This window comes from Rhea pennata, chromosome 31 (genome assembly GCF_028389875.1).
Source record: "Rhea pennata isolate bPtePen1 chromosome 31, bPtePen1.pri, whole genome shotgun sequence".
Lineage (NCBI taxonomy): Eukaryota > Metazoa > Chordata > Aves > Rheiformes > Rheidae > Rhea > Rhea pennata.
The window spans coordinates 2,528,629-2,546,641 of NC_084693.1; the positions used below are offsets into that span (position 1 = coordinate 2,528,629).

Genomic DNA, 18,013 nt, shown 5'->3' on the forward strand with positions numbered 1-18,013 from the left:
GGCGGCGCTCTCGTTAGTGGGGGGGGGGGGGGGTCTCTGTGCCCCGGGGGGGGGGGGGGGGGTCCCAGCCCTGGGTAAGCAGCAGGGTGGCCCTGAAGGGGCTCGATGCCCCTGGGGGGGGGGGGTCTCGCTGGCTGGGATGGGGGGGCTGAGCCCTGGGTGCACAAAAGGGTGGGCCTGGGGGGGGTCTCCGCGCCCAGGGTGGGGGTCCGAGCGCTGGATGAGCTGCCGGAGGGTCCCAGAGCCCGGAAGAGGCAGGTGCTTGGTGTCACTCGGGGTCGTCGTCGCCCCCCGCCCCCCCGGGGCCCGTCCCCGTCCCCAGCTGCCCGGGGGGGGGAGGCGCCCCCCTGTCTCGCCACCCCCTTGCCCCTGGCGGGACTACAACTCCCGGCGCGCCCCGCGGCCGCGCCTCGCCGCCGAAGACGGGCGGCGGGGATTGGTCGGGAGCCTCGAGCCAATCGGGAAGCGCCTTGTTGGCCGGGCCGAGGCCGGTCTGAGGGAAGGAGGCAAGATGGTTCTGGAGAGCACCATGGTGTGGTGAGCGAAGCGGGACGGCTCGAGCCGGGCCGGGCCGGGCTCCCCTCCCTCCCTCCCGCCGCCCTCGCCTCCCTCCTCCCCCCGTCCCTGCCCCGCGCCGCGGCGGGGCTCCGTGCCCGTGCGTCCGGGTCGCACGGGGTTTGCCTGAGTCATCCCGAGCGGGGGCAGGGCCGGGCCGGGCCCGGGGCAGAGTCTGGGGCAGGGCCGGGTTGGGAGTCAGGGTCTGGGGAGAGGGTGTAGTGAGGTGGAGAGGCAGCGCCTGGTGGGAAGAGCTGTGGGTTTGGGGTAGGTGATGTACAGGGGAAGGTCTGTGAGGCTTGGGGCGAGTGAGGGGTGGGGAAATCAGTGCCTGGAGGGGAGAGATTTGGGGCGGGGGGGGGTTGGCTTGGAGAATATATTTGGGTTGGGGAGAGGATGGGTGCTGAGGTGGGGGCATCAAGGTGATGGGGAAGATTTTGAGTAGTGGCTGCTTGGGAGAGAAGCTCGGTGAAATGGGGAGCAGATTAGGCTGGAGGGAATCTAGGAAAGTAAGGTGGTGGGGGGGGTCGTTGCTGGGGGGAGTTAAAGGGGGCAGGATGGGGTGAGGAGGAGTCTTTTGGTGGGAAAGGCTCTGGGCTAAGCAGGGGGATAGAGGAGCTAGGACAACGATGAAGAGGCTTTTGTAGGGGACAGTGGTGTTAATAGGGGTGCAAGGGAGCACTTGGTAAGCCCAGGGAAAGCTGGATGATGGAGAATGGGATGGGGAGAGCTGCTGCTGCTAGGCTGATACGGCAGCAGGCAACCCTGGGACAACAAATGGGCACCAGTAAACCTGGCTGGACGAAATTCTGCGTCAAAGTAGTACAGCAAAGAGCTAACTTCAGGCCGAGCCCCCTGTAGCGCCCAGCGCTGCCAGCCTGGGCTGGGGCAGGTTTGTGCGACTGTAACCTGCTACCTGAAGTAGGCCGGCTGCTCAGGCTCCAGGCCATACCACGTGCCTCTGCGACGGGAGCGAAGGGGTTAGTGCTTGGCTGATGCTGCTTCTAGCACAGCTGTAATCTGGCTTTTACTGTTTTACTCTTGCTCAGCATCAGTTTCAAGGTAAAAGGGCCCTGTGTGCTGAACACAAGCTGCAACCAGCGCTGGAAGAAGGAAACTTTGATTTCAGATTATGTGCTAAAGCTGCTGTTTTGATGTGTCAGTGCTGTCACAACAGCTACAGCCTCTCAGGCCTGATACCTCTTGTTTTTGATGGTTAAGAAGGCCACAGTAGAGCAAATCCTTGAAATACACACAGGTTCTGTTGTTCCTTTAGCTCTCCACATGTTCCTGTGGTTTTTTGGATAAAGCTATTACCACAGTCTGATCTGGTGACTGTATATTAAGTCCTTGATATTTTCTCTGGATAACTCTCTGCTTAATCGTGTTTAAGGGAGTTAAAATGTGTCACAACTCCTTGTGTTGTGCTGGATCAACCTCATGAACATTAAACTGAAGTTCAGACGGCTTTGGGCAAACGACGCTTTGTTTCTTTGTGCCTTTGTCCATGTTGTAAGATTAAGTTTGCGCCGCTGCCTTCTTGCTGCTCTCCAGCCGTGTAGGCCAGCGCACACATTGCGCTGGGTTATTCGGCGTGGGGCAGGAGGAGAAACAGCCCAGCGCCAGCAGCACTTGCTGGTCCTGACAGGGAACCAACGGCTGCAGTGTCAGGAAAACAGTTGCAACAAGCAAGCAGTTGTTTCGAAAGGAAACGTTCTCACTTGTGTCAGAACTAAAAGCGTGGACATACTGCTTAGGGAAGACTTAATTTGGGCGGAGATAAACTTCCAAGCTTTTATTTAAATTAATCCTTCTCTCGAGTGGCTTTTCTGAAGGCCGGCATATGAGCAGAGTTTCCTCTGCTCGCTCTGTGCTATCTGTGAGTGCCAACAGCGGAAGGCAGAGACTTAATTACGGCGTTGTTTTGTTTTGGCTACCGCAGTTAGACGCTGGGGGTCAGCGTTGCCCGTGTGCTGCAGGGGGATAAGCGTGGGCATTCGTGTGTGTGTGGGGGGGGCCTCTTCTGGTGTCCGGGCCCTGACGCCCCCCTTGCATGTTGTAATTTAGAACAAGGAAACCGGACTGTGTGACTCAGATTGCAGCGTTACCCTTTCGCCTTGAGGAGACCACCGCGTCGCTGTCCTGGGGAGCAGAGATGCTGATTTTCTTGGGAGCGGGGTTTGCAAAGAGCTCTGCAGTCCGTTCCCCGTGCTCTGGAAGCCTTGCGGTGGAAAGCTGCTTTTTGTTATGAGGAAAGCTTCTCCGTGGCGTGTTGAGTGCAGAGCTTAAGGTTACGGTGGAGTGGTGTCTCCTGGCGGGTTTTTGCTGTGCCCCTGTGGAGATGGGAGAAGGCGCGTGAACATTTTGGGGAGCGTGGGCTTGAATTTGTGCAGCCACAGCACCCAGAGCACCCTCTCGTGCTCTTCAGCAAAAGTGGGAGCTTCCAGCTCAGCTCAGGCTCCTTGGCTGTTGTGAGGCTGCAAGCGTTCGTCCTGCAACCCCAAGCACAGTCCCTGTGACGTGTCCCTCCTCCCCAAAGGATGGCTCTGATCCGAGCACTCGTGGAAACGTAGAGGGGCCTCACTGTGTTCTTGGTAGCCTGGACTCAGGTCCCTTGGCCTCTGTGGAGTGTGTGCGTCCCACTGTGCACCCCCAGCTGCCTGACCTCAGGTCTGCCATCCTGAAAAGCACGTTTGGGGCGGGGGGAGCAGCTTCACCTGCTTTGTTTCTAAGCCGATACCTTCTTCTCTGTTTCAGTGTGGACAACAGTGAGTATATGAGAAACGGGGACTTTTTACCCACTCGCCTGCAAGCCCAGCAAGATGCTGTCAACATTGTGTGCCACTCGAAAACCCGCAGCAACCCCGAGAACAACGTGGGGCTCATTACCTTAGCCAAGTAGGACTGCCGGAGGGACTCCAGCCTCAGGGGGCCGGTGCAAGGTCTCGCAGCAAGCGGGTGCCAATGCTTGCGGGGAGGCTGGGGAATGCGTGGGAGAGTGTGTGGGCAAGGACTGAGGAGATTATTGCAAAATGGGGCAGCAACAGTACAGTCTAAAACTAAACTAGTTCTTCCAAGAGGACTGGTACAAGAAAGCCTGGTTTCTGAGAGGTGTCTGGCTTGTTGGGCTCAGTCCTGCATCATGATGCTGAAGCGTTTCAGAGGCTTTTCTTTTAGTCTCGAACTCTTCCAGACCTGTCTCTTGAGGCTTTGTGTCCCAAAGTGTGGCTAATAAAGACTGAGCTGTTGCTGCAGCTCGTAGAGAGCCTCAAGAGAGCATTTTTTCTGTTTTTTCTGAAGCTTGTAGAAACTCGGTGCCTTTGAGAGCTCCCTCTCGGTCAGAATTGGTTAAAATTGGCCAGTGGGCTCCAGGATGCGGGGGCAGACACTTGCAAGCCTTCACACAGACAGATTACATGCTTTGCTTTTCTAGAAAGCCAGGCTAAAAGTCTTGCTCCCTGTACGCGCTGACCCACCCCGGCTGAATGCTGGCAGGCTCTCGGAGTACACACGAGCTGTAGGCTTATTGCAGGGAGAGTTCTTTTACTCCCACAGGAGATGAAGGGTTTTGCAAAGAAGATCTCAAATAAAAGGTCACTGAATTAAATGTATTTTTCTTGTAGTAACTGTGAAGTGTTGACCACGCTCACCCCAGACACAGGCCGGATCCTTTCAAAGCTACACACGGTGCAACCCAAAGGGAAAATTACCTTTTGTACAGGGATCAGAGTTGCTCACGTAAGTGGTCTTGTTGGTTTCTCACAAGTGAGTCTCTGCCTTTCTCTGTAATTCCCTTTGCCTTCCTGAGTCCTGCTAAGCTATTTGTCATTCTAATGGCTGGGATGTGGTTCTCTTTCTGCCTTTATGGCTAAGCAGTTCTGAGCAAATCATTTTGGTTTTGCCAGATGCAAAATGCAGCTGAAGCTTTCAGAAAATCCTACAATAACAGTTTGGTAGTCTAATAGTCTGGTCCTAAAGTTTGCTTGAGAGGTGGATCAGTCTTGGCAGCTGCTTTGTAGAAATCCAGCCATGCTGCTCAGCAGCTTAAGACGTTGAATCAGTATCTGGACACGTAGAGTGAATTTAGGGAGGTGGCTTGAAACTACCCATGTTGGAATTTGGCCAAGATGCTGCATTTAATGTAATTCCACTCAGCTGTCACCTGCTACTCTGAGAAATAACTGTATTGGAGCCCAGGTTGGGGAAAACCCATGACTGTCTTGAAGAGGAAAAGGGGGAAATATGCATTAGAGAGAGAGAGAAAACTTTTGATTTGTGGCTGGACTCTGACTGTGGCATGTCTTGAGCTGAGTGAGGTGGTGTGCTGAGTGAGGTGGTGTGCTGAGTCCAGCCCTTCCCACCGAGGAGATCAGGCTCCTTGACTGAGGACTCTCCACCAGGGCACGGTCACCCTTTTGTCCTGTTTTTTTGCTCTATCCTGGAATGTATTTCTCATCGTAGCTTCTCTGCCCTTGCAGTGAGGGTGAAGACACGATATCAGGCCTCTTGAGCTTGTTCCAAGCTTTGATCTGGAGCTTCTCTGATCTCAGGACACGGAAAGCTTTGTTATGAATCAATCTAGTTAGTGCACTTTAAGACATTAGCATTCCTCAGTGGGAAAAGAAGTTTTAAGCAAGCTTACTTGACTGCGTAGCAACAAACTGGCAGCACATGCCTGCTCCAAGCTGAGCCATAGCTTCCAGCAAAGGGGAGGTCCTTAAAGCATGCTTGCTCATGGACTTACAGTCACATGAACATACCTTTCACTTCTGCTGCAGTTCTGCCCTAAACGAGGGCAAAACTGAGTCGGCGGTGGTCCCTACTGGGAGCGGCCGACAGTGTCGATATTAGTGGCTGTTCTACCCGGAACTCTCTGTATGAGCAGCAGCTGCACTGAAAAACAGCATAAAGCTGTGACCTGAATCACAAATACAGCACTGACTTCACTGTGAGTTTCGGGAGGAAGAGGAGAAACTGCGAGTTGCCTTCAGCCCAGTCGGTTCTTTGCTGCTCTGTTGATGTGGATTTAACTTCCTTCGGGGCTTCCATTGTTCATCTCTCTCTGATGAAATTTGCTACTGAAAAGTCTCCCTGGGTATTTAGCGTAAATTTTCCTGTGTGTATACACCTGAAAGCAAGAGAAGTGACTAATGGCCATGTCTTCTTTCCTGGGAATTGCTCACTAAGTACCATGTAACTTTTGTTTTGTAGCTGGCTTTAAAACATCGTCAAGGCAAGAATCACAAGATGCGAATCATTGCCTTTGTGGGGAGCCCTGTAGAAGATAATGAGAAAGATGTGAGTAGTGACGAGTCAAATGAAAATATGTTGGGTCTGTTTCTCGTTCTGCCTTGAATGACTTGAACTGTAAATCAGCTTCTTTGATTAGTTCCCTGCTCTGTATTGAAATTAGGACTTTATAGGCTAAAAAGGAGACTGCGTGACCGACACACTTGCTAGCAGAGCGGTTCTCAGTGGGGAGGAAGAGAGAGGATAAGGAAGGGCTACTGTAGGCACTGCCAGGGTTCCTGTCTCCTGTGGGAATGGACACAGAGAGGGGCTGGGGCCTGAAGTGTGAGAGCTTGAGTCAGGCAGGTGTGTGTGTGTGTGTGTGTGTGTGTGTAGAACCTAATGCAGTCAGGAGCAGCTCAACCCATGCAGTTCTTCAGGCCTTTCTGCAAAGGCTGGAAGAGGGCTGATGCAATGGAACAGCTGGCTTTCTCCGAAGAACCTGGTGCATTAGCGCTGGCTCCTTTCCCAGGGAAACGTGATACACTTGCACTCAAAAGAGAACCTTGTTTATCATTTGACGTAGGGCTCAGGGTCGGCTGAGCGTTTAGCCTCTGAGGCAGGCCTGGAGCTGCCAGGCAGAATGGGCACAGCTGGGCCCGAGCCAAGGACAGAGATCCAGATCTCTCACTGTTTTGTGTAGGATCACTTCCTTCCCCCGGTTCAGGCTGCTCTGTCTACTGTGGGAGCCTCTGTTGTGTCCTGGGCCTCCTGACTTGCTGTCAGCTAGATCACTGTGGGCTTTTAGTCTGAGGAGCTAAGGGAAGACGTCTGGATCCCTTAGCAGAAATAAAACCCCGAACTTTAGGGAGGTGCTGTTCTCTTTGTGCTTGAAATAAGGCAGACAAAGTTAATCCAGACATTCTGGGTCTCTCTGAAAGAGCAAGTCAAAAGCATGTCTGTTTTCTGGGGGAGGGAGATGATGTTTCCTGCTCCAGGCTCTCGCTTGCATCTTTGCAGAAGCGATAGGGACCATTAATTGCTCTGGCAGCAAGAGCTTCCTTAGTTGTGCCACCCTGAAGTGACTTGGGTACTGTTTGGTGGTGCCTGTCCCACCTACGGACCATCTCAAATGCTTTATTCTTGGGAGACAGCTGTGGAGCTTGGGAGGGCTAGAATCTGGGAAGCTCAGATTTTGGGCTCTGCATCTCAAGGAGTGAATCTCGAGTGCTCTTGTCTGGTTTCTGATGAGCTAAATATATCTAAGAGCTGAAATCAAAGCCATGGAAAGCTAATGCTGCAGTTTCTCCTTATTGCAGCTGGTGAAGTTGGCAAAGCGTCTTAAGAAAGAGAAAGTCAACGTGGACATAATCAATTTTGGAGAAGAGGTGAGACTTCTCCAGTGTTCCTTGTAATTCAGATTCAAGCCATGGTTTTGTGTGTTTTCCAGCCTGAAGATTTTACTCAGGCTTAGTTCTCTTAGTGAAGAGAATGAACAGTTCTCTGAACCTCCGTCTCTTTAGCAGCTGTCTCAATAAAAACGCTAATGTCGGGAGTAAGAGACTTCTCCTGTTTCACTGAAAGCCTTGTTGAAGGCTTTTCTCCTTAAAGGAAATGGCAGAGCCACTCATGTGCTTCTGAGTGGCGTTTCACTCCTTGTCTTAGATCAGCGTCACATGTTGCTCCGCTCTGATCTGGGCGCTGTTGAGGGTTTTTGTTCACGGGGAGAAAAGTAGCTTGTGAGAGGATAATACAGCCAAGGCATAGCTTTCCCACTGGGAGGGCTGCGCAGCCGCCCGCTGCTGGGCCTCTGCAACAGATGGCAACTCCCAGGAGTGAAGTGTGGCATAACCCCAAGCCACTTGTACAGCTAGCTCTCAGTTCCCCGGTACCATGAGAGCTGTGGAGAGCGAGCTGAGGACTGGGGGGATGTTGAGGTGTGTAGAGCAACTTGCTGCCTGTCCCTCACTGAGATGAGTAGGGAGTCAAATCAGTCTCTAATCACAGCTTTTCTCTTTGGCTGTAGGAAGCCAACACAGACAAGCTCACTGCCTTCATTAACACCTTAAACGGCAAGGATGGGACCGGCTCCCACCTGGTGACAGTGCCTCCGGGGCCGAGCCTAGCTGATGCCCTCATCAGCTCCCCAATTCTGGCCGGGGAGGGTGGTGCCATGCTGGGCCTCGGGGCCAGTGATTTCGAGTTTGGTGTGGATCCAAGTGCGGACCCGGAACTGGCTCTGGTAAGCGATGAGGAGACAGAGGGTGATGACGAGTGCCAAGCTTGGTCTGTTGGAGCTCTGCCCAGCTCATCTATATTCTGCCTCTGTCTCCGCAGGCCCTGCGGGTCTCCATGGAGGAGCAGAGGCAGCGGCAAGAGGAGGAGGCCAGGAGGGCTGCGGCCGCCTCTGCAGCTGAGGCTGGGATCGCAGCCACTGGAGGGGATGGTAATGAACTGGGCAGGGAACGAATCTGCTTTTGGCGGGTAGGGTGAGGCAGCAAGTTTTCCAGGGAGCGCATATACATCCAGCTAGCGAGAAGGGGTGTCCAGGCTCCTGGGGCTGTGCTCAGAGGTTTGGGGCTGCCCCAGCACCGTGGCATATAGGCTCTGTTCATGGCAGGGCTTTTCTGCGCAGCTTTGCAGTTTTCAGATCCACCACAGTGAAAAACGAGGGGTTTTCTGGCCTGAATCATTGGACTTGTCTCCAACCAGGCTGTTGAGCCACAGTGTTTGGGGCAGATGCAGGCTCGGGGACTACATCATACTTCTGAAACTCCCTCAGTTCCCAAATGGAGACAGATCCCCATGTCTCTCACAAATGCTGCAGGGAGCTGCTCTGCTCTAGCCCCCCTTCCCAGCACGGCTGCATTTACATCTGCAGAAGAGGGTCTTGTGCTGCTGGTCACGCCATGGCAGTGCCCTGGTCACCGAGCAATGCAGAGCAGCTCTCCTGGCTGGTTCCTGAGCGTGGAGTTTTGTCCGTGCAGATTCAGACGATGCTTTGCTGAAGATGACGATAACTCAGCAGGAGTTTGGCCGTGCTGGGCTGCCTGACCTCAGCAGCATGACGGAGGAGGAACAAATCGCCTACGCCATGCAGATGTCACTGCAGGGAGCGGGTGAGTAACTGGGTGCCGACACTTGGCTCGTTCTCAGCTGACTTCTCCCAGAACAAGGGTGAAGGGGCGACTCCTCCATACCCATCTAGAACTGCTGTCCCCTACACACCGACACGCCCTGAAATGGGGAATTGTCATCTGGGCGGGCCCTGAATCTCCCTGAACACCTGTGGGATACGTACCTGGCTTGCTCAACCGTGACCTGTGTCTTTCACCACTTCAGGCTGGGGCTACGCATGTGTAAATCCTCCATCCTGAGATGTTTCTCTCTTGACAGAGTTTGCCCAGGCAGAGGCAGCGGAAGTGGACAGTAGCACAGCCATGGACACATCTGAACCCTCTAAGGTGACGCTTTACCATCCCGATCTGTCTGGAAAGACCTGTCCCAGCCTCTCCTGATGCCTTCCCAGCATCCTAGAGTCCCTCTCTGTTTGTGCTCAGCACTGGGGTCACGTTTCTTGCTCTGGGCTGCCCCATCCCTTTGTGCTACAGACCTGCCATGAGCTTCAGCTTCCCGGGTCACTAGGACCCACCCTTTCCCTGCAGAGCTTGCTCCACAGGGAGGTGAGGCACATCCAGAACCACGTCCCAGCCTGTTCCCGACTCCTCTCCATCCCCCTGCAGGAGGAAGATGACTACGACGTGATGCAGGACCCTGAGTTCCTGCAGAGTGTGCTGGAGAACCTGCCCGGCGTTGACCCTAACAACGAGGCCATCCGCAACGCCATGGGCTCCCTGGCCTCGCAGGCCTCCAAGGAGAGCAAGGACAAAAAGGAGGAGGAGAAGAAATGACAGCGCTGGGGCTGGGTCTCGCTGATGGGCGGGCGGTGAGTCGGTCTCGCATGTTCTGGCCGGGTAGCTTCAGCCTAGCCGTCGCCCTTGGGTCGAGCGCGGAGGAGCCCGCTGCAAGGCAACAGGGGTAGGGGCTGGGTTTCCGTGATGTAACAGGTTAATAAAAGCCTTTAACGTTGTTCTTACTCCCTTTTGGGCCGGCTGGGCTGGGGCTCCGCCGTTACACCGGTGCCCCTGGTGCTGGGGGGACTGGGCCTCCCCCGCCGCACCTCCCCCCATTGCCATGCTCCGGGGCTGGGGGACTGTTTACACTGAGCCCGAGGGGCGGTCTGAGCCGTTGATGGGCAGAGCAGTCAGCCAATCAGAGGCACGGGCAGGTGGGCACTTTGCTCCTGGGATTCCGGGCGTGGCCAATGAGGGGTGGAGGTGAGCAGGGGAGGGTGGGATGAGGGAGGCAGGGCTTTGTTGTGAATGAGAGGTGTAGCGGCCAATCGGAGCGCTGAGAGGGCGGGGCGTGTGTGCATGACAAGGCTCTCCACCAATGAAGCTCTCCCGGACCTTCCCGCGCCAGCTTGTGAGTGTGTGAGGCGGGCCGGTCAGCCTCCTTCCCTGAGTGACAGCACCCCTGGCAAATAGGAGGTGGGGATCAGCCCGCCTCGGAGAGCCTTCAGCCAATTGGACAGGGAGAGGGGCGGGCCTTCATATTGATCGACGAGCCTCTTGGTCAAGAGGGATGCGACGGCAGGGAGACGCCTAGACGGACACCACTCGTGACCAATAGATGCGAGAAGCCCTGCTTGAAGGACAGGCTCCTTTAGCCAATGGGAAGCAGCAGCGGGAGGGCTGGTGTGATGAGCCGAGCAACCAGCCAGTAAACAGCGAGGCTGCCCCGTGGGTGTAGCAACGCCATCGACCAATGCGAAACGCGGCAGCGGGGTGGTGGGCGGAGACCAGCTTTTGAATGGCATCGCCGCCTCCCAATGAGCACATCCCGCGGGAGGCGGGCCCCAGCTGCGGGTAGCTTCTAGCTCTACCAATGGCGAGTGCGAGAAGCGGCAGCTGCCTGAGAGCGACGGCGGAGAGGACCAATGGGAAGGCGCACGGCGGCGAGTGACGGGCGGCTCCGCCAACGGCGCGGCGCGGGGGGGGCGGGCGCGCAGGGCGCCAGCGGCGGCCGGCGGAGGGAGGGAGGGAAGGGGGGGGGGGGGGGGGCGCGAGCGAAGCAGGAAGTGGCTGGGGCGAAGCAGCCGCCGCGGAGGGGCCTGGGGCGGGAGCCGGCGGCCCCTCCCCGCCCGGAGCAGCAGGTACCGCCGCCGGGCCCGGCCCGCGGGGGGGGGGGGGGGGGGGAAGCGTGTGGCGGGGGGGGCCGCCCGGGCCTGGGTGTGCGTGTTGGGGGGGGGGGCGCGGGACAGGCCGCCCCGGTCTGAGCGGGGCTGGGCGCGGCCCCCCCACGCCGCCCAGCCCGGGATATGGGGGGGGCGGGGGGCGTTACCTCCTCCGGCATCTTGGGGGAGGGGGGCATCCACCCCCCCCCCGCCCCGGGGCTGGAGGGTTCGTCCCCGCCCCCCGGGATCGGGGGGTAATGCTCCCCCCCTCCCCTCCCCCACATTTGAGGGTAACGGTCCTCCCCCCCCATCGGGGTTTTTTTGGGGGGGGGTAACGGCCGCTCCTCCCCCCCCCAATCACTTGAGGGTAACGGTCACCCCTTTCCCTCTCAGGGGGTGTGTGGGGGGGTAACGGTCAGCCCCTGCACCCCCAGGATTTGGGATAACAGCCCCCCACACACACCCGGGGGGTTGGGGCCATCATCCAGGATCTGGGGGTAACGGCCCCCCCCCCCCCCCCAAGGATTACGGAAGGGTCACGCTCATCCCCCTAGCCTTGTTTTTCGGATGGAGATAAATGATCGTGCCCCCTTGCACCCCCTGGGGGGGTAGGGGGGGGTTGGTCACACCCCTGCCCCTAGCCCTGGGGCTGGGGCTGTTTTTTTTGGGGGGGGGGGGGGCTAGTTTAGGCTCCCTCCCCCACCCCCCCAGTCTCTTGAGAGCCTGGCCATGACCCCCCAGCCCTGGCAATGGGGGGGCGCTCGGCCCTGCCCCCTTGCAGCTTGGGGGGCGGCCTTGGGAATGGGTGGGGCTGGCCAGGCTCCCCTGTAGCCCCTGGGAGGGGGGGGGGTCTCATCCTGCTCCTGCCCTACTCCACCGGGGGGTCCTGGTGCTGTGCCCCCGCAGCTCCTGGTGGGGGAGAGGGGGCTGATCCCGCCTCACCCTTTCAGCTCTGGGACTTGGGACGCTGTCGCACCCTGCCAGGGCTCGGGGAGCTGCTGGTCTAGACCGTCCTCTGCGCTGCCCTGAGGGCCGAGCGCAGGCAGCCGTCCCCGTCGGCACGTGGCTCCGTGCGGGGCTGGCTGGGGGCCCTCCGGTTCCTCGGGGGGAATACTCGGCCCACGTCTCCTTTGGGAGGAATACGTGCCTAAAAGAAGGGTGGCACCGTGCTGTCCTGCTCCTGGCTCCTTGCAGGTGGGATTCTTCCCCTCCGTCTCCCAAAAGAGCCTTCGCCTCCCCGCCTTGCACGTGTTGATGATGGTTAAAGCGCACGTTCGCTCTGTGCGGAGGGAAGGATCTCTGCCCTCCCAGCAGGATGTGGATAACGGGATGGGTCCTGGCCTCAGCCAGGCCGCGTGGCAGAAAGGACCTTACAAACGAGGTGGTGTCCTGGTTTGGAGCCCCAGCTCCTGGAGGGGATTTCTTGCTCTTCCTTTTTTTTGAGTGTGAATAAGAGGCTGGTCCAGCTTTGAACCATGCAGAGCATCTCCGATTTCTCTAGGTGCCCATGTCCAAAGATGGTGGTTGAGAATTAGGTGCGTGGCTCTGTTATCCCATTCCCGCTGTCCTGGAAGGACAGTGCTGCAGCGCCCGTATTGCCTAGGTTTTGGGGAGGAAGACTCTCGCTATTGCCCTGGTTTTAGTTTTGGAGAGGAGAAGGAAAGGTTGGGGAGAATGACGTTTCAGTCTTCATGATAGCAACACTTGTGTTTTAGGAAGAAAGAGGATGGCCTGTGCCAGCTGTCTCCCTGCCTTGGGGTGGCTGGGAGGATTTGGGCTCGCGGGCCAGCCCTCTGGGAGGGCTTGGCGTGGATACGGATCCAAGAGGACGAAGGGAGGGCAGTGAGCTGGGAGAGGGCTTGTGGAGAGGTGGGCGCTCTCCTGAGTCAGTGTCTCCATCCACCCTGACTTCCAGCAGGGGACAAGTGGGAGCAGTGAAAACTCACGGGAGGTTCTTGGTGCCACTTTGCAGACTCCTGAGGTGCTCCGAGGTGTGCGTGAGGCTGGGCCACGTTTGGGGGCCGCTTTGGGACTGCGGGCAGCGAGGTGACCCTGCGCTGGGGCAGCTTCTTGGCCTGTGGAGGAGGAGGAGAAAGCAAAGGAGTCCTGGGCCAGAGAGATGGCCCTCGTGCAGGGAAGTTGAGCACATTTTGGTGTGGCTGTTTCTTGTATGTTTTGGCCACTTCCTTAAGGGCCTCTTGTTTTTTGGTTGTGAGAGCAGGGTTGCTTTGGTAGTGAGAGTGTTTTGTTTTCTTTCACGCACAGTTTTCTCTCTTTTCCTCTGTCCTTTCTTGATCTCTGCCCCCAAAAGTTCCTTAATTCCTTGCTGCTGGCCCGTCTGCATGTAATCGTGCAACAGGCAATCCTTGAGTGCTGTGATTATCTTCCCACAGTGAGTTTTATTCCGAGTTTTTTATTTCTCTAAAAGGTGAGCAAAGGAAAAGTTCGATAGCCTTGACATTTAGGTTCGTCTGATTTAAGCAGAGCGTTTGGGAATTGAGACTTGGTGGGGCCCTCGTTTCCCTGTGGAGACCAATTTAAATCGATGGGACCTTGCAGAAAGGTGAGGGTCAAGTTGTTGGAGAGATGGTGCGAGCGTGGAGGTATTTCGGATGCTCCTCTGATAACCAGGAAGATCTTCCTGGTGTTGAGAGCGGTAGCACTACCAGTGCCTGAGGTGCTCAGCATCTTGCAGGAATCGAGTCTGCCTATAATTTTCTGGGTTTATTCTCCTCTGATTAAGATCTTTTAGGTCATCTATTCTAATCCATGCTTCTGTTAACGTGGGATTATCCCCTACAACGCGTTTTGTAGAGCTTTAATTTATTTGTACCATAAAACACCTAAGCACGCATCTGGGTGCTATAAAAATAATAATGTACTAATAGCAAGCAAACGCAGCGATGGCACGGGGCTGCTGTAGTGTGTGACGAGAGCGAGGGAACTCTCTGTTCCCTTCCTTTTTGGCATCCCGCGTGGCAGATTTTCTGTTCGTACTGCTAGAATAAATGGGGTGTCCTGGCCGAGTTTGGAAACTTCGTCTTGTAAAACTCGGCGTGATGAATCACGTCAGGATGGAGATAACTCTGTTTCGGTTTTCTGAAGATCTCCAAGCCCTCGGTCTGGCGTGGGGATGGATTAGCTGGAAATTATTAATAGCTCCGGCTGCCTGCGAGATCTCCAAGTGCTTCCACCAAGCAGGCGAGTCCTTTCCGTGGCTCAGCGTCGGAGGGAGGATGAGCCCGGCAGGCCGTGTCGGAAGCGAGATGAGGATGCTCCCACTGCTGGGCAGCGCTGCCGGAGATGGTGATAGGGATCGTTACCTGCCCTAGGTCCCGAACATCCTTATGGCCTTGGGAAAAGCATCAAATCCGGGGAGTGGGCTGGTTTGGGGACACGGATGTCTTGGGTGAATCGCTGAGGCTGAGCTGTGTTTCCTTTTCCCTCTTGGAGTGTTTACACCGCTGCTCTTGGCCTTCTCCAGCTGTGCTGGGCTGGATTGCAACAGGTATTAGTGTGACTTGCTGCTGGGGTAAACGAGCTCGTTACGGCTTTGCAGCCGCGCAGCCGTCTGCGCTCACCTTTGGACGGGACCTTGCCCTGCGTCACCTCGGGGAAAGTTGCTCCCACCTTCCGGCGGGTAATTCCGAGTGGCGACGTGGAAACGAGCCCGCCGTTCGGCCGAACGCTCGGGCGCAGCTTGGCCGATCCTCCCGTGAAACGGCCGCGCCGAACCGAGGAAGCCCTCGGCCCCTCTGGGTCCGGTTCGTGGCGCTTCGCCTGGGAACGGAGACCGCGTTACGCGCTGACGCGCGCAGGGATGTGCAGCCCTGGACGGGGCTCTAGGCCCCACGCTGGGTGTTAGGGCCGAGCTTGGGGCTCAGCCCCTCCGCGCCACCGGCCCGTGCTGACACGGAGGCCGCTTTCTGCTGATCAGCGCTACAAAAACGCCTGCCAGCGTTTAAAAACTTAATTTTTTCAGGCTGGCCAAATCGTTGGGCTTGCTGGATCTCATCCACTGCTTGTTTGTTTTGATATCTCCAGAAGTTAGCAGATGGTAGAGACTTAATTCTGTTAAACTCGGGGGAATTTAATCCCCGACCAGCCTCCAGTCAGGATGTGTGTCATGGCTGCTGCACGCGGCAGCTGGGCTCTGCCCGGGGCCCGCGCCGCTGGCGCTGGGCTCCTCTTCCTGGCGGTTTCGGTGGATTTGCACCCCGTTGCAGGGGGAAAGAATCGAGTTTCCTGCTCGGTTCCCCAAATAAGCATGGTTTGAACTCGGTGAAAGTTGTGAGGTAGCTGTTAATAGCCAGGTGGTGGTGGTGGTGGCAATCCGTTTGCTGTGTGCAGGTGAGAAACGGGGCCCGTTTTGCCCTCCACCCTCGCGCCGCGGAGTTTAGTTTTGCCTCTCGCTTTTCGAAGCCGCGCGGCCGTTTTTGAAAAGAGTCGCTTGCTGTCGCAAAACCCGCTGAAAGTTCAGAAACGAAGCTCGGCTCGCTCCAGCGTCGGGTCGAAGCGCGACGTCGGGTGGACGGCGCCGGGTTAGCAAGGCCTTGTTCGGAGCGGGCTCCCGCCCGGCGCGCCGGTCGCTTCCGGAGGGTCCGTGGCAAGAGGATAACGAGCCTGTTTCCTTCTCCCTGTGTCGACCAGGGCTGTCTCGCTTCCCTCCGCAGGGGATGGCGAGACCTAACTTTTATCCGAAGCGTTTCGAGATGCCTGAAGGACGTGCAGGAACCGCGAGCCCCGTGCCTGAAAATGGTAACGGAGCCGGACTAAAAATAAGAGCAGCGTAAGCCCGTCCTCCCTCGAACCGTTCGGTCTCCGTAGCCGGAGCCTCCTTGAAATCTGAGGCAGCGGGGAAGACTTTGCAGCTGAGGATGCTGCGTGGCTGGAAATCTTTTCTTTTAGCTGCGAGGGTTTTTAGCGTTCCCAGGGAGCTTTCCTGGCTGGTAGGCTGCAGCCCGGGGTGGGCCGAGCGCCCTGACGCGGCTCGTGTCGGTCCCGCTCCTCCATCCGACCGTCGCCTCTCGTAGCGAATCTCCCGGTAGGGCCAGGGCTAGTTGGGCTTTGAAATGACTTTGACGGGGGAAAAAAAATTAATAAGGAAGAAACTATCTAAAGGCCTTAAAGCAGGGAGAGCGGGGGAGGCGAGGGTTTAAAAAGGAAGGGGAAAAAAATCGCTCTGCTCTGTGCGGGTCATTTGGCCTCGGGAGCGTGGGGTGCTCTGAGCGCAGGCGCCTTGTTCCTGGGGATGGGGCTCCCGCTGGCAAGCCCTTTTGCCCAGATGCAGCTTGTATCGTTTATTTATATAGATAAATATATTTTGCCTGACTGGAGTAAGACGTGCTAACACAAAACTCCCATTTTTTTTTCACAGCTGCCTGAGCTTTTTGCAGGCCCCTGATACAGTTTTCCTGTTCCTTGCTCCCCCTTCTGCGTGTGTCTCTTTTTTCCCCCCCCCCCTCCCCGCACACAGAGCCAGTTCTGCCAGCAAAACTCCTAGGTGTGTCCAGGCTGGCTCTGGTCACAAGGGTGGCCTCCGCGCCGGGTCTCGAGGTTGGGATTTGCATCATCGGGAGCTGTAATTTCTCCCCGTTGATAGGGTCGGAGGCGGGCAGCGGAGCAGGGCGTACGCGTATCGCCGCGATGGCGTTTAGGGCCGCCGTGCTTTACCGCGCCTGCCGGGCCTCGCGCCGGGTCCGGCGGGCCTGGCTCGCTCTCCCGACGGAAATGGAGCCAGGAAGGGGTTTGCAAACAACGCTCCTCCTCCTCGAGCTGAACGTAAACAGCGCTAGCCGGCTTGTGCAGACGTGCCGCCTCGCCACCTGGATCGGCAGCGGCGTTTGCAGCCCGTGGTTTGGGGCTTTCCCGCTGGGAGAAGTCAGCGGGAATGGCTGCGGAGGGATAAGCTGTGGAGGATGCGCTTATTCCAGAATAGCGCCCGTGGGTGCGGGATGCCCGCTTGCGTTTTCCCTGCGGGAGGAGGCCCTGCTGGCCCCGCGCCGCTGGCCGGCAGAGACGCCTTTGTCCCGGGCGCTCGGTCACCACTTAAAAAAAAATAATAATAAAAATAATAATAATTAAATAAATCCCTGCCAGCTCCCACGTTTCTGCTCCGCTCCTGGCTGGCGGATGCAAACGTCCTGCCCGCTCCGCTCGGCTGCTGCAGCTGTAACGCTTGGTTTAAGCCACGGAGGGAAGCGGGTCAGGGGAAGGAGAGCGGAGCTCCCCCCAACCCCAGACCCGGACCTGGACCTGGCGCTGGCTGAATAGCGGAGACCCGTTTAGATGGTAATGCGGAGGGCTGGCCGGGGGGAGCACAAAGGGAGCACAAAACGGGCGCATAATGGCTGAAGTTTTAATCCCCTCCTGCTGCCTGGAGCAGGGAAAACAATGTCGAGGGTTTCAAATGGCCCATCGAGTGCCGGGCCAGAGTATTATTTTCTACCTGGTCCCCCCGGAGAGCCTTTTGACGTGCTACCAACGGAAAAAGGGGGAAGGAAGGAGCCTTTTCCAAGGCGGGCGAGCAGCGGGGGCCAGGCTGCGCTGCTTTGGACGAGGAGGAGGCGTGCCTGCCCAAGAGGCAGTGGGTTTCGCTGGGATAAATTAATAATAAAACTCTCGGAGCGCCTTAAAGTGACCGTTCTTTTCCTGTCCGTCAGCGAGCTAATAGCCCGGCTTGGCAAGAGCTGCCGAGCGTCCTACCGTGCCGCAGCGAAACACCTTCTCCTCTCGCCTTAGCTGGGCTTTGCTGGAAAATGTGGAATAAACCAGATCTGTTTGGGCTTCCGGCTGCGCCTTGCTCGGCAAGCGTGCCGCGTGCTCGCTGGCTGTTGCGGAAGAGCCGGTTCGGCAGCCGAAATCTTGATGAAAGAGAGAGGGGACCTGCCGCAGCCGAGGAGGGAGTGAGCCCGCGGAAACCAGCCGAGCCGAATAGCCCGGGCCTCGAAAGGCTGCGATCGCGGAGGGACAGAGCAGCTAAGCTTGGAGAGG

The 18,013-nt window shown here is 57.1% G+C and overlaps 2 protein-coding genes across 2 annotated transcripts in view; both read left to right on the plus strand.

Annotated features, from left to right (window-relative positions):
- The first annotated feature begins 473 nt into the window (after positions 1–473).
- On the plus strand, positions 474–9,874 carry PSMD4 (proteasome 26S subunit ubiquitin receptor, non-ATPase 4). Its single transcript, XM_062597760.1, has 10 exons — positions 474–537; positions 3,313–3,453; positions 4,179–4,293; positions 5,767–5,853; positions 7,104–7,172; positions 7,811–8,026; positions 8,122–8,230; positions 8,772–8,903; positions 9,181–9,248; positions 9,528–9,874. The coding sequence occupies exons 1-10, from the start codon at positions 512–514 to the stop codon at positions 9,693–9,695; spliced, it is 1,131 nt and encodes a 376-aa protein (XP_062453744.1). The 5' UTR covers positions 474–511; the 3' UTR covers positions 9,696–9,874.
- A 1,064-nt stretch (positions 9,875–10,938) lies between these two features.
- Positions 10,939–18,013, plus strand: part of ZNF687 (zinc finger protein 687) — a 30,582-nt gene continuing 23,507 nt past the window's right edge. The window contains exon 1 of the mRNA XM_062597565.1: positions 10,939–10,999. The gene's annotated coding sequence lies outside the window, so the exon portion shown is untranslated. The remainder of the gene's footprint in view (positions 11,000–18,013) is intronic.

What these genes read in the sequence shown, in the direction of transcription:
- PSMD4 (XM_062597760.1), top strand. Translation starts at nt 512, where the DNA reads ATGGTTCTGGAGAGCACCATGGTGTG. An exon ending in CTGGAGAGCACCATGGTGTG is followed by an intron (nt 538 to 3,312) that starts GTGAGCGAAGCG and finishes TCTCTGTTTCAG; the next exon opens with TGTGGACAACAGTGAGTATA. An exon ending in TAATCAATTTTGGAGAAGAG is followed by an intron (nt 7,173 to 7,810) that starts GTGAGACTTCTC and finishes CTTTGGCTGTAG; the next exon opens with GAAGCCAACACAGACAAGCT.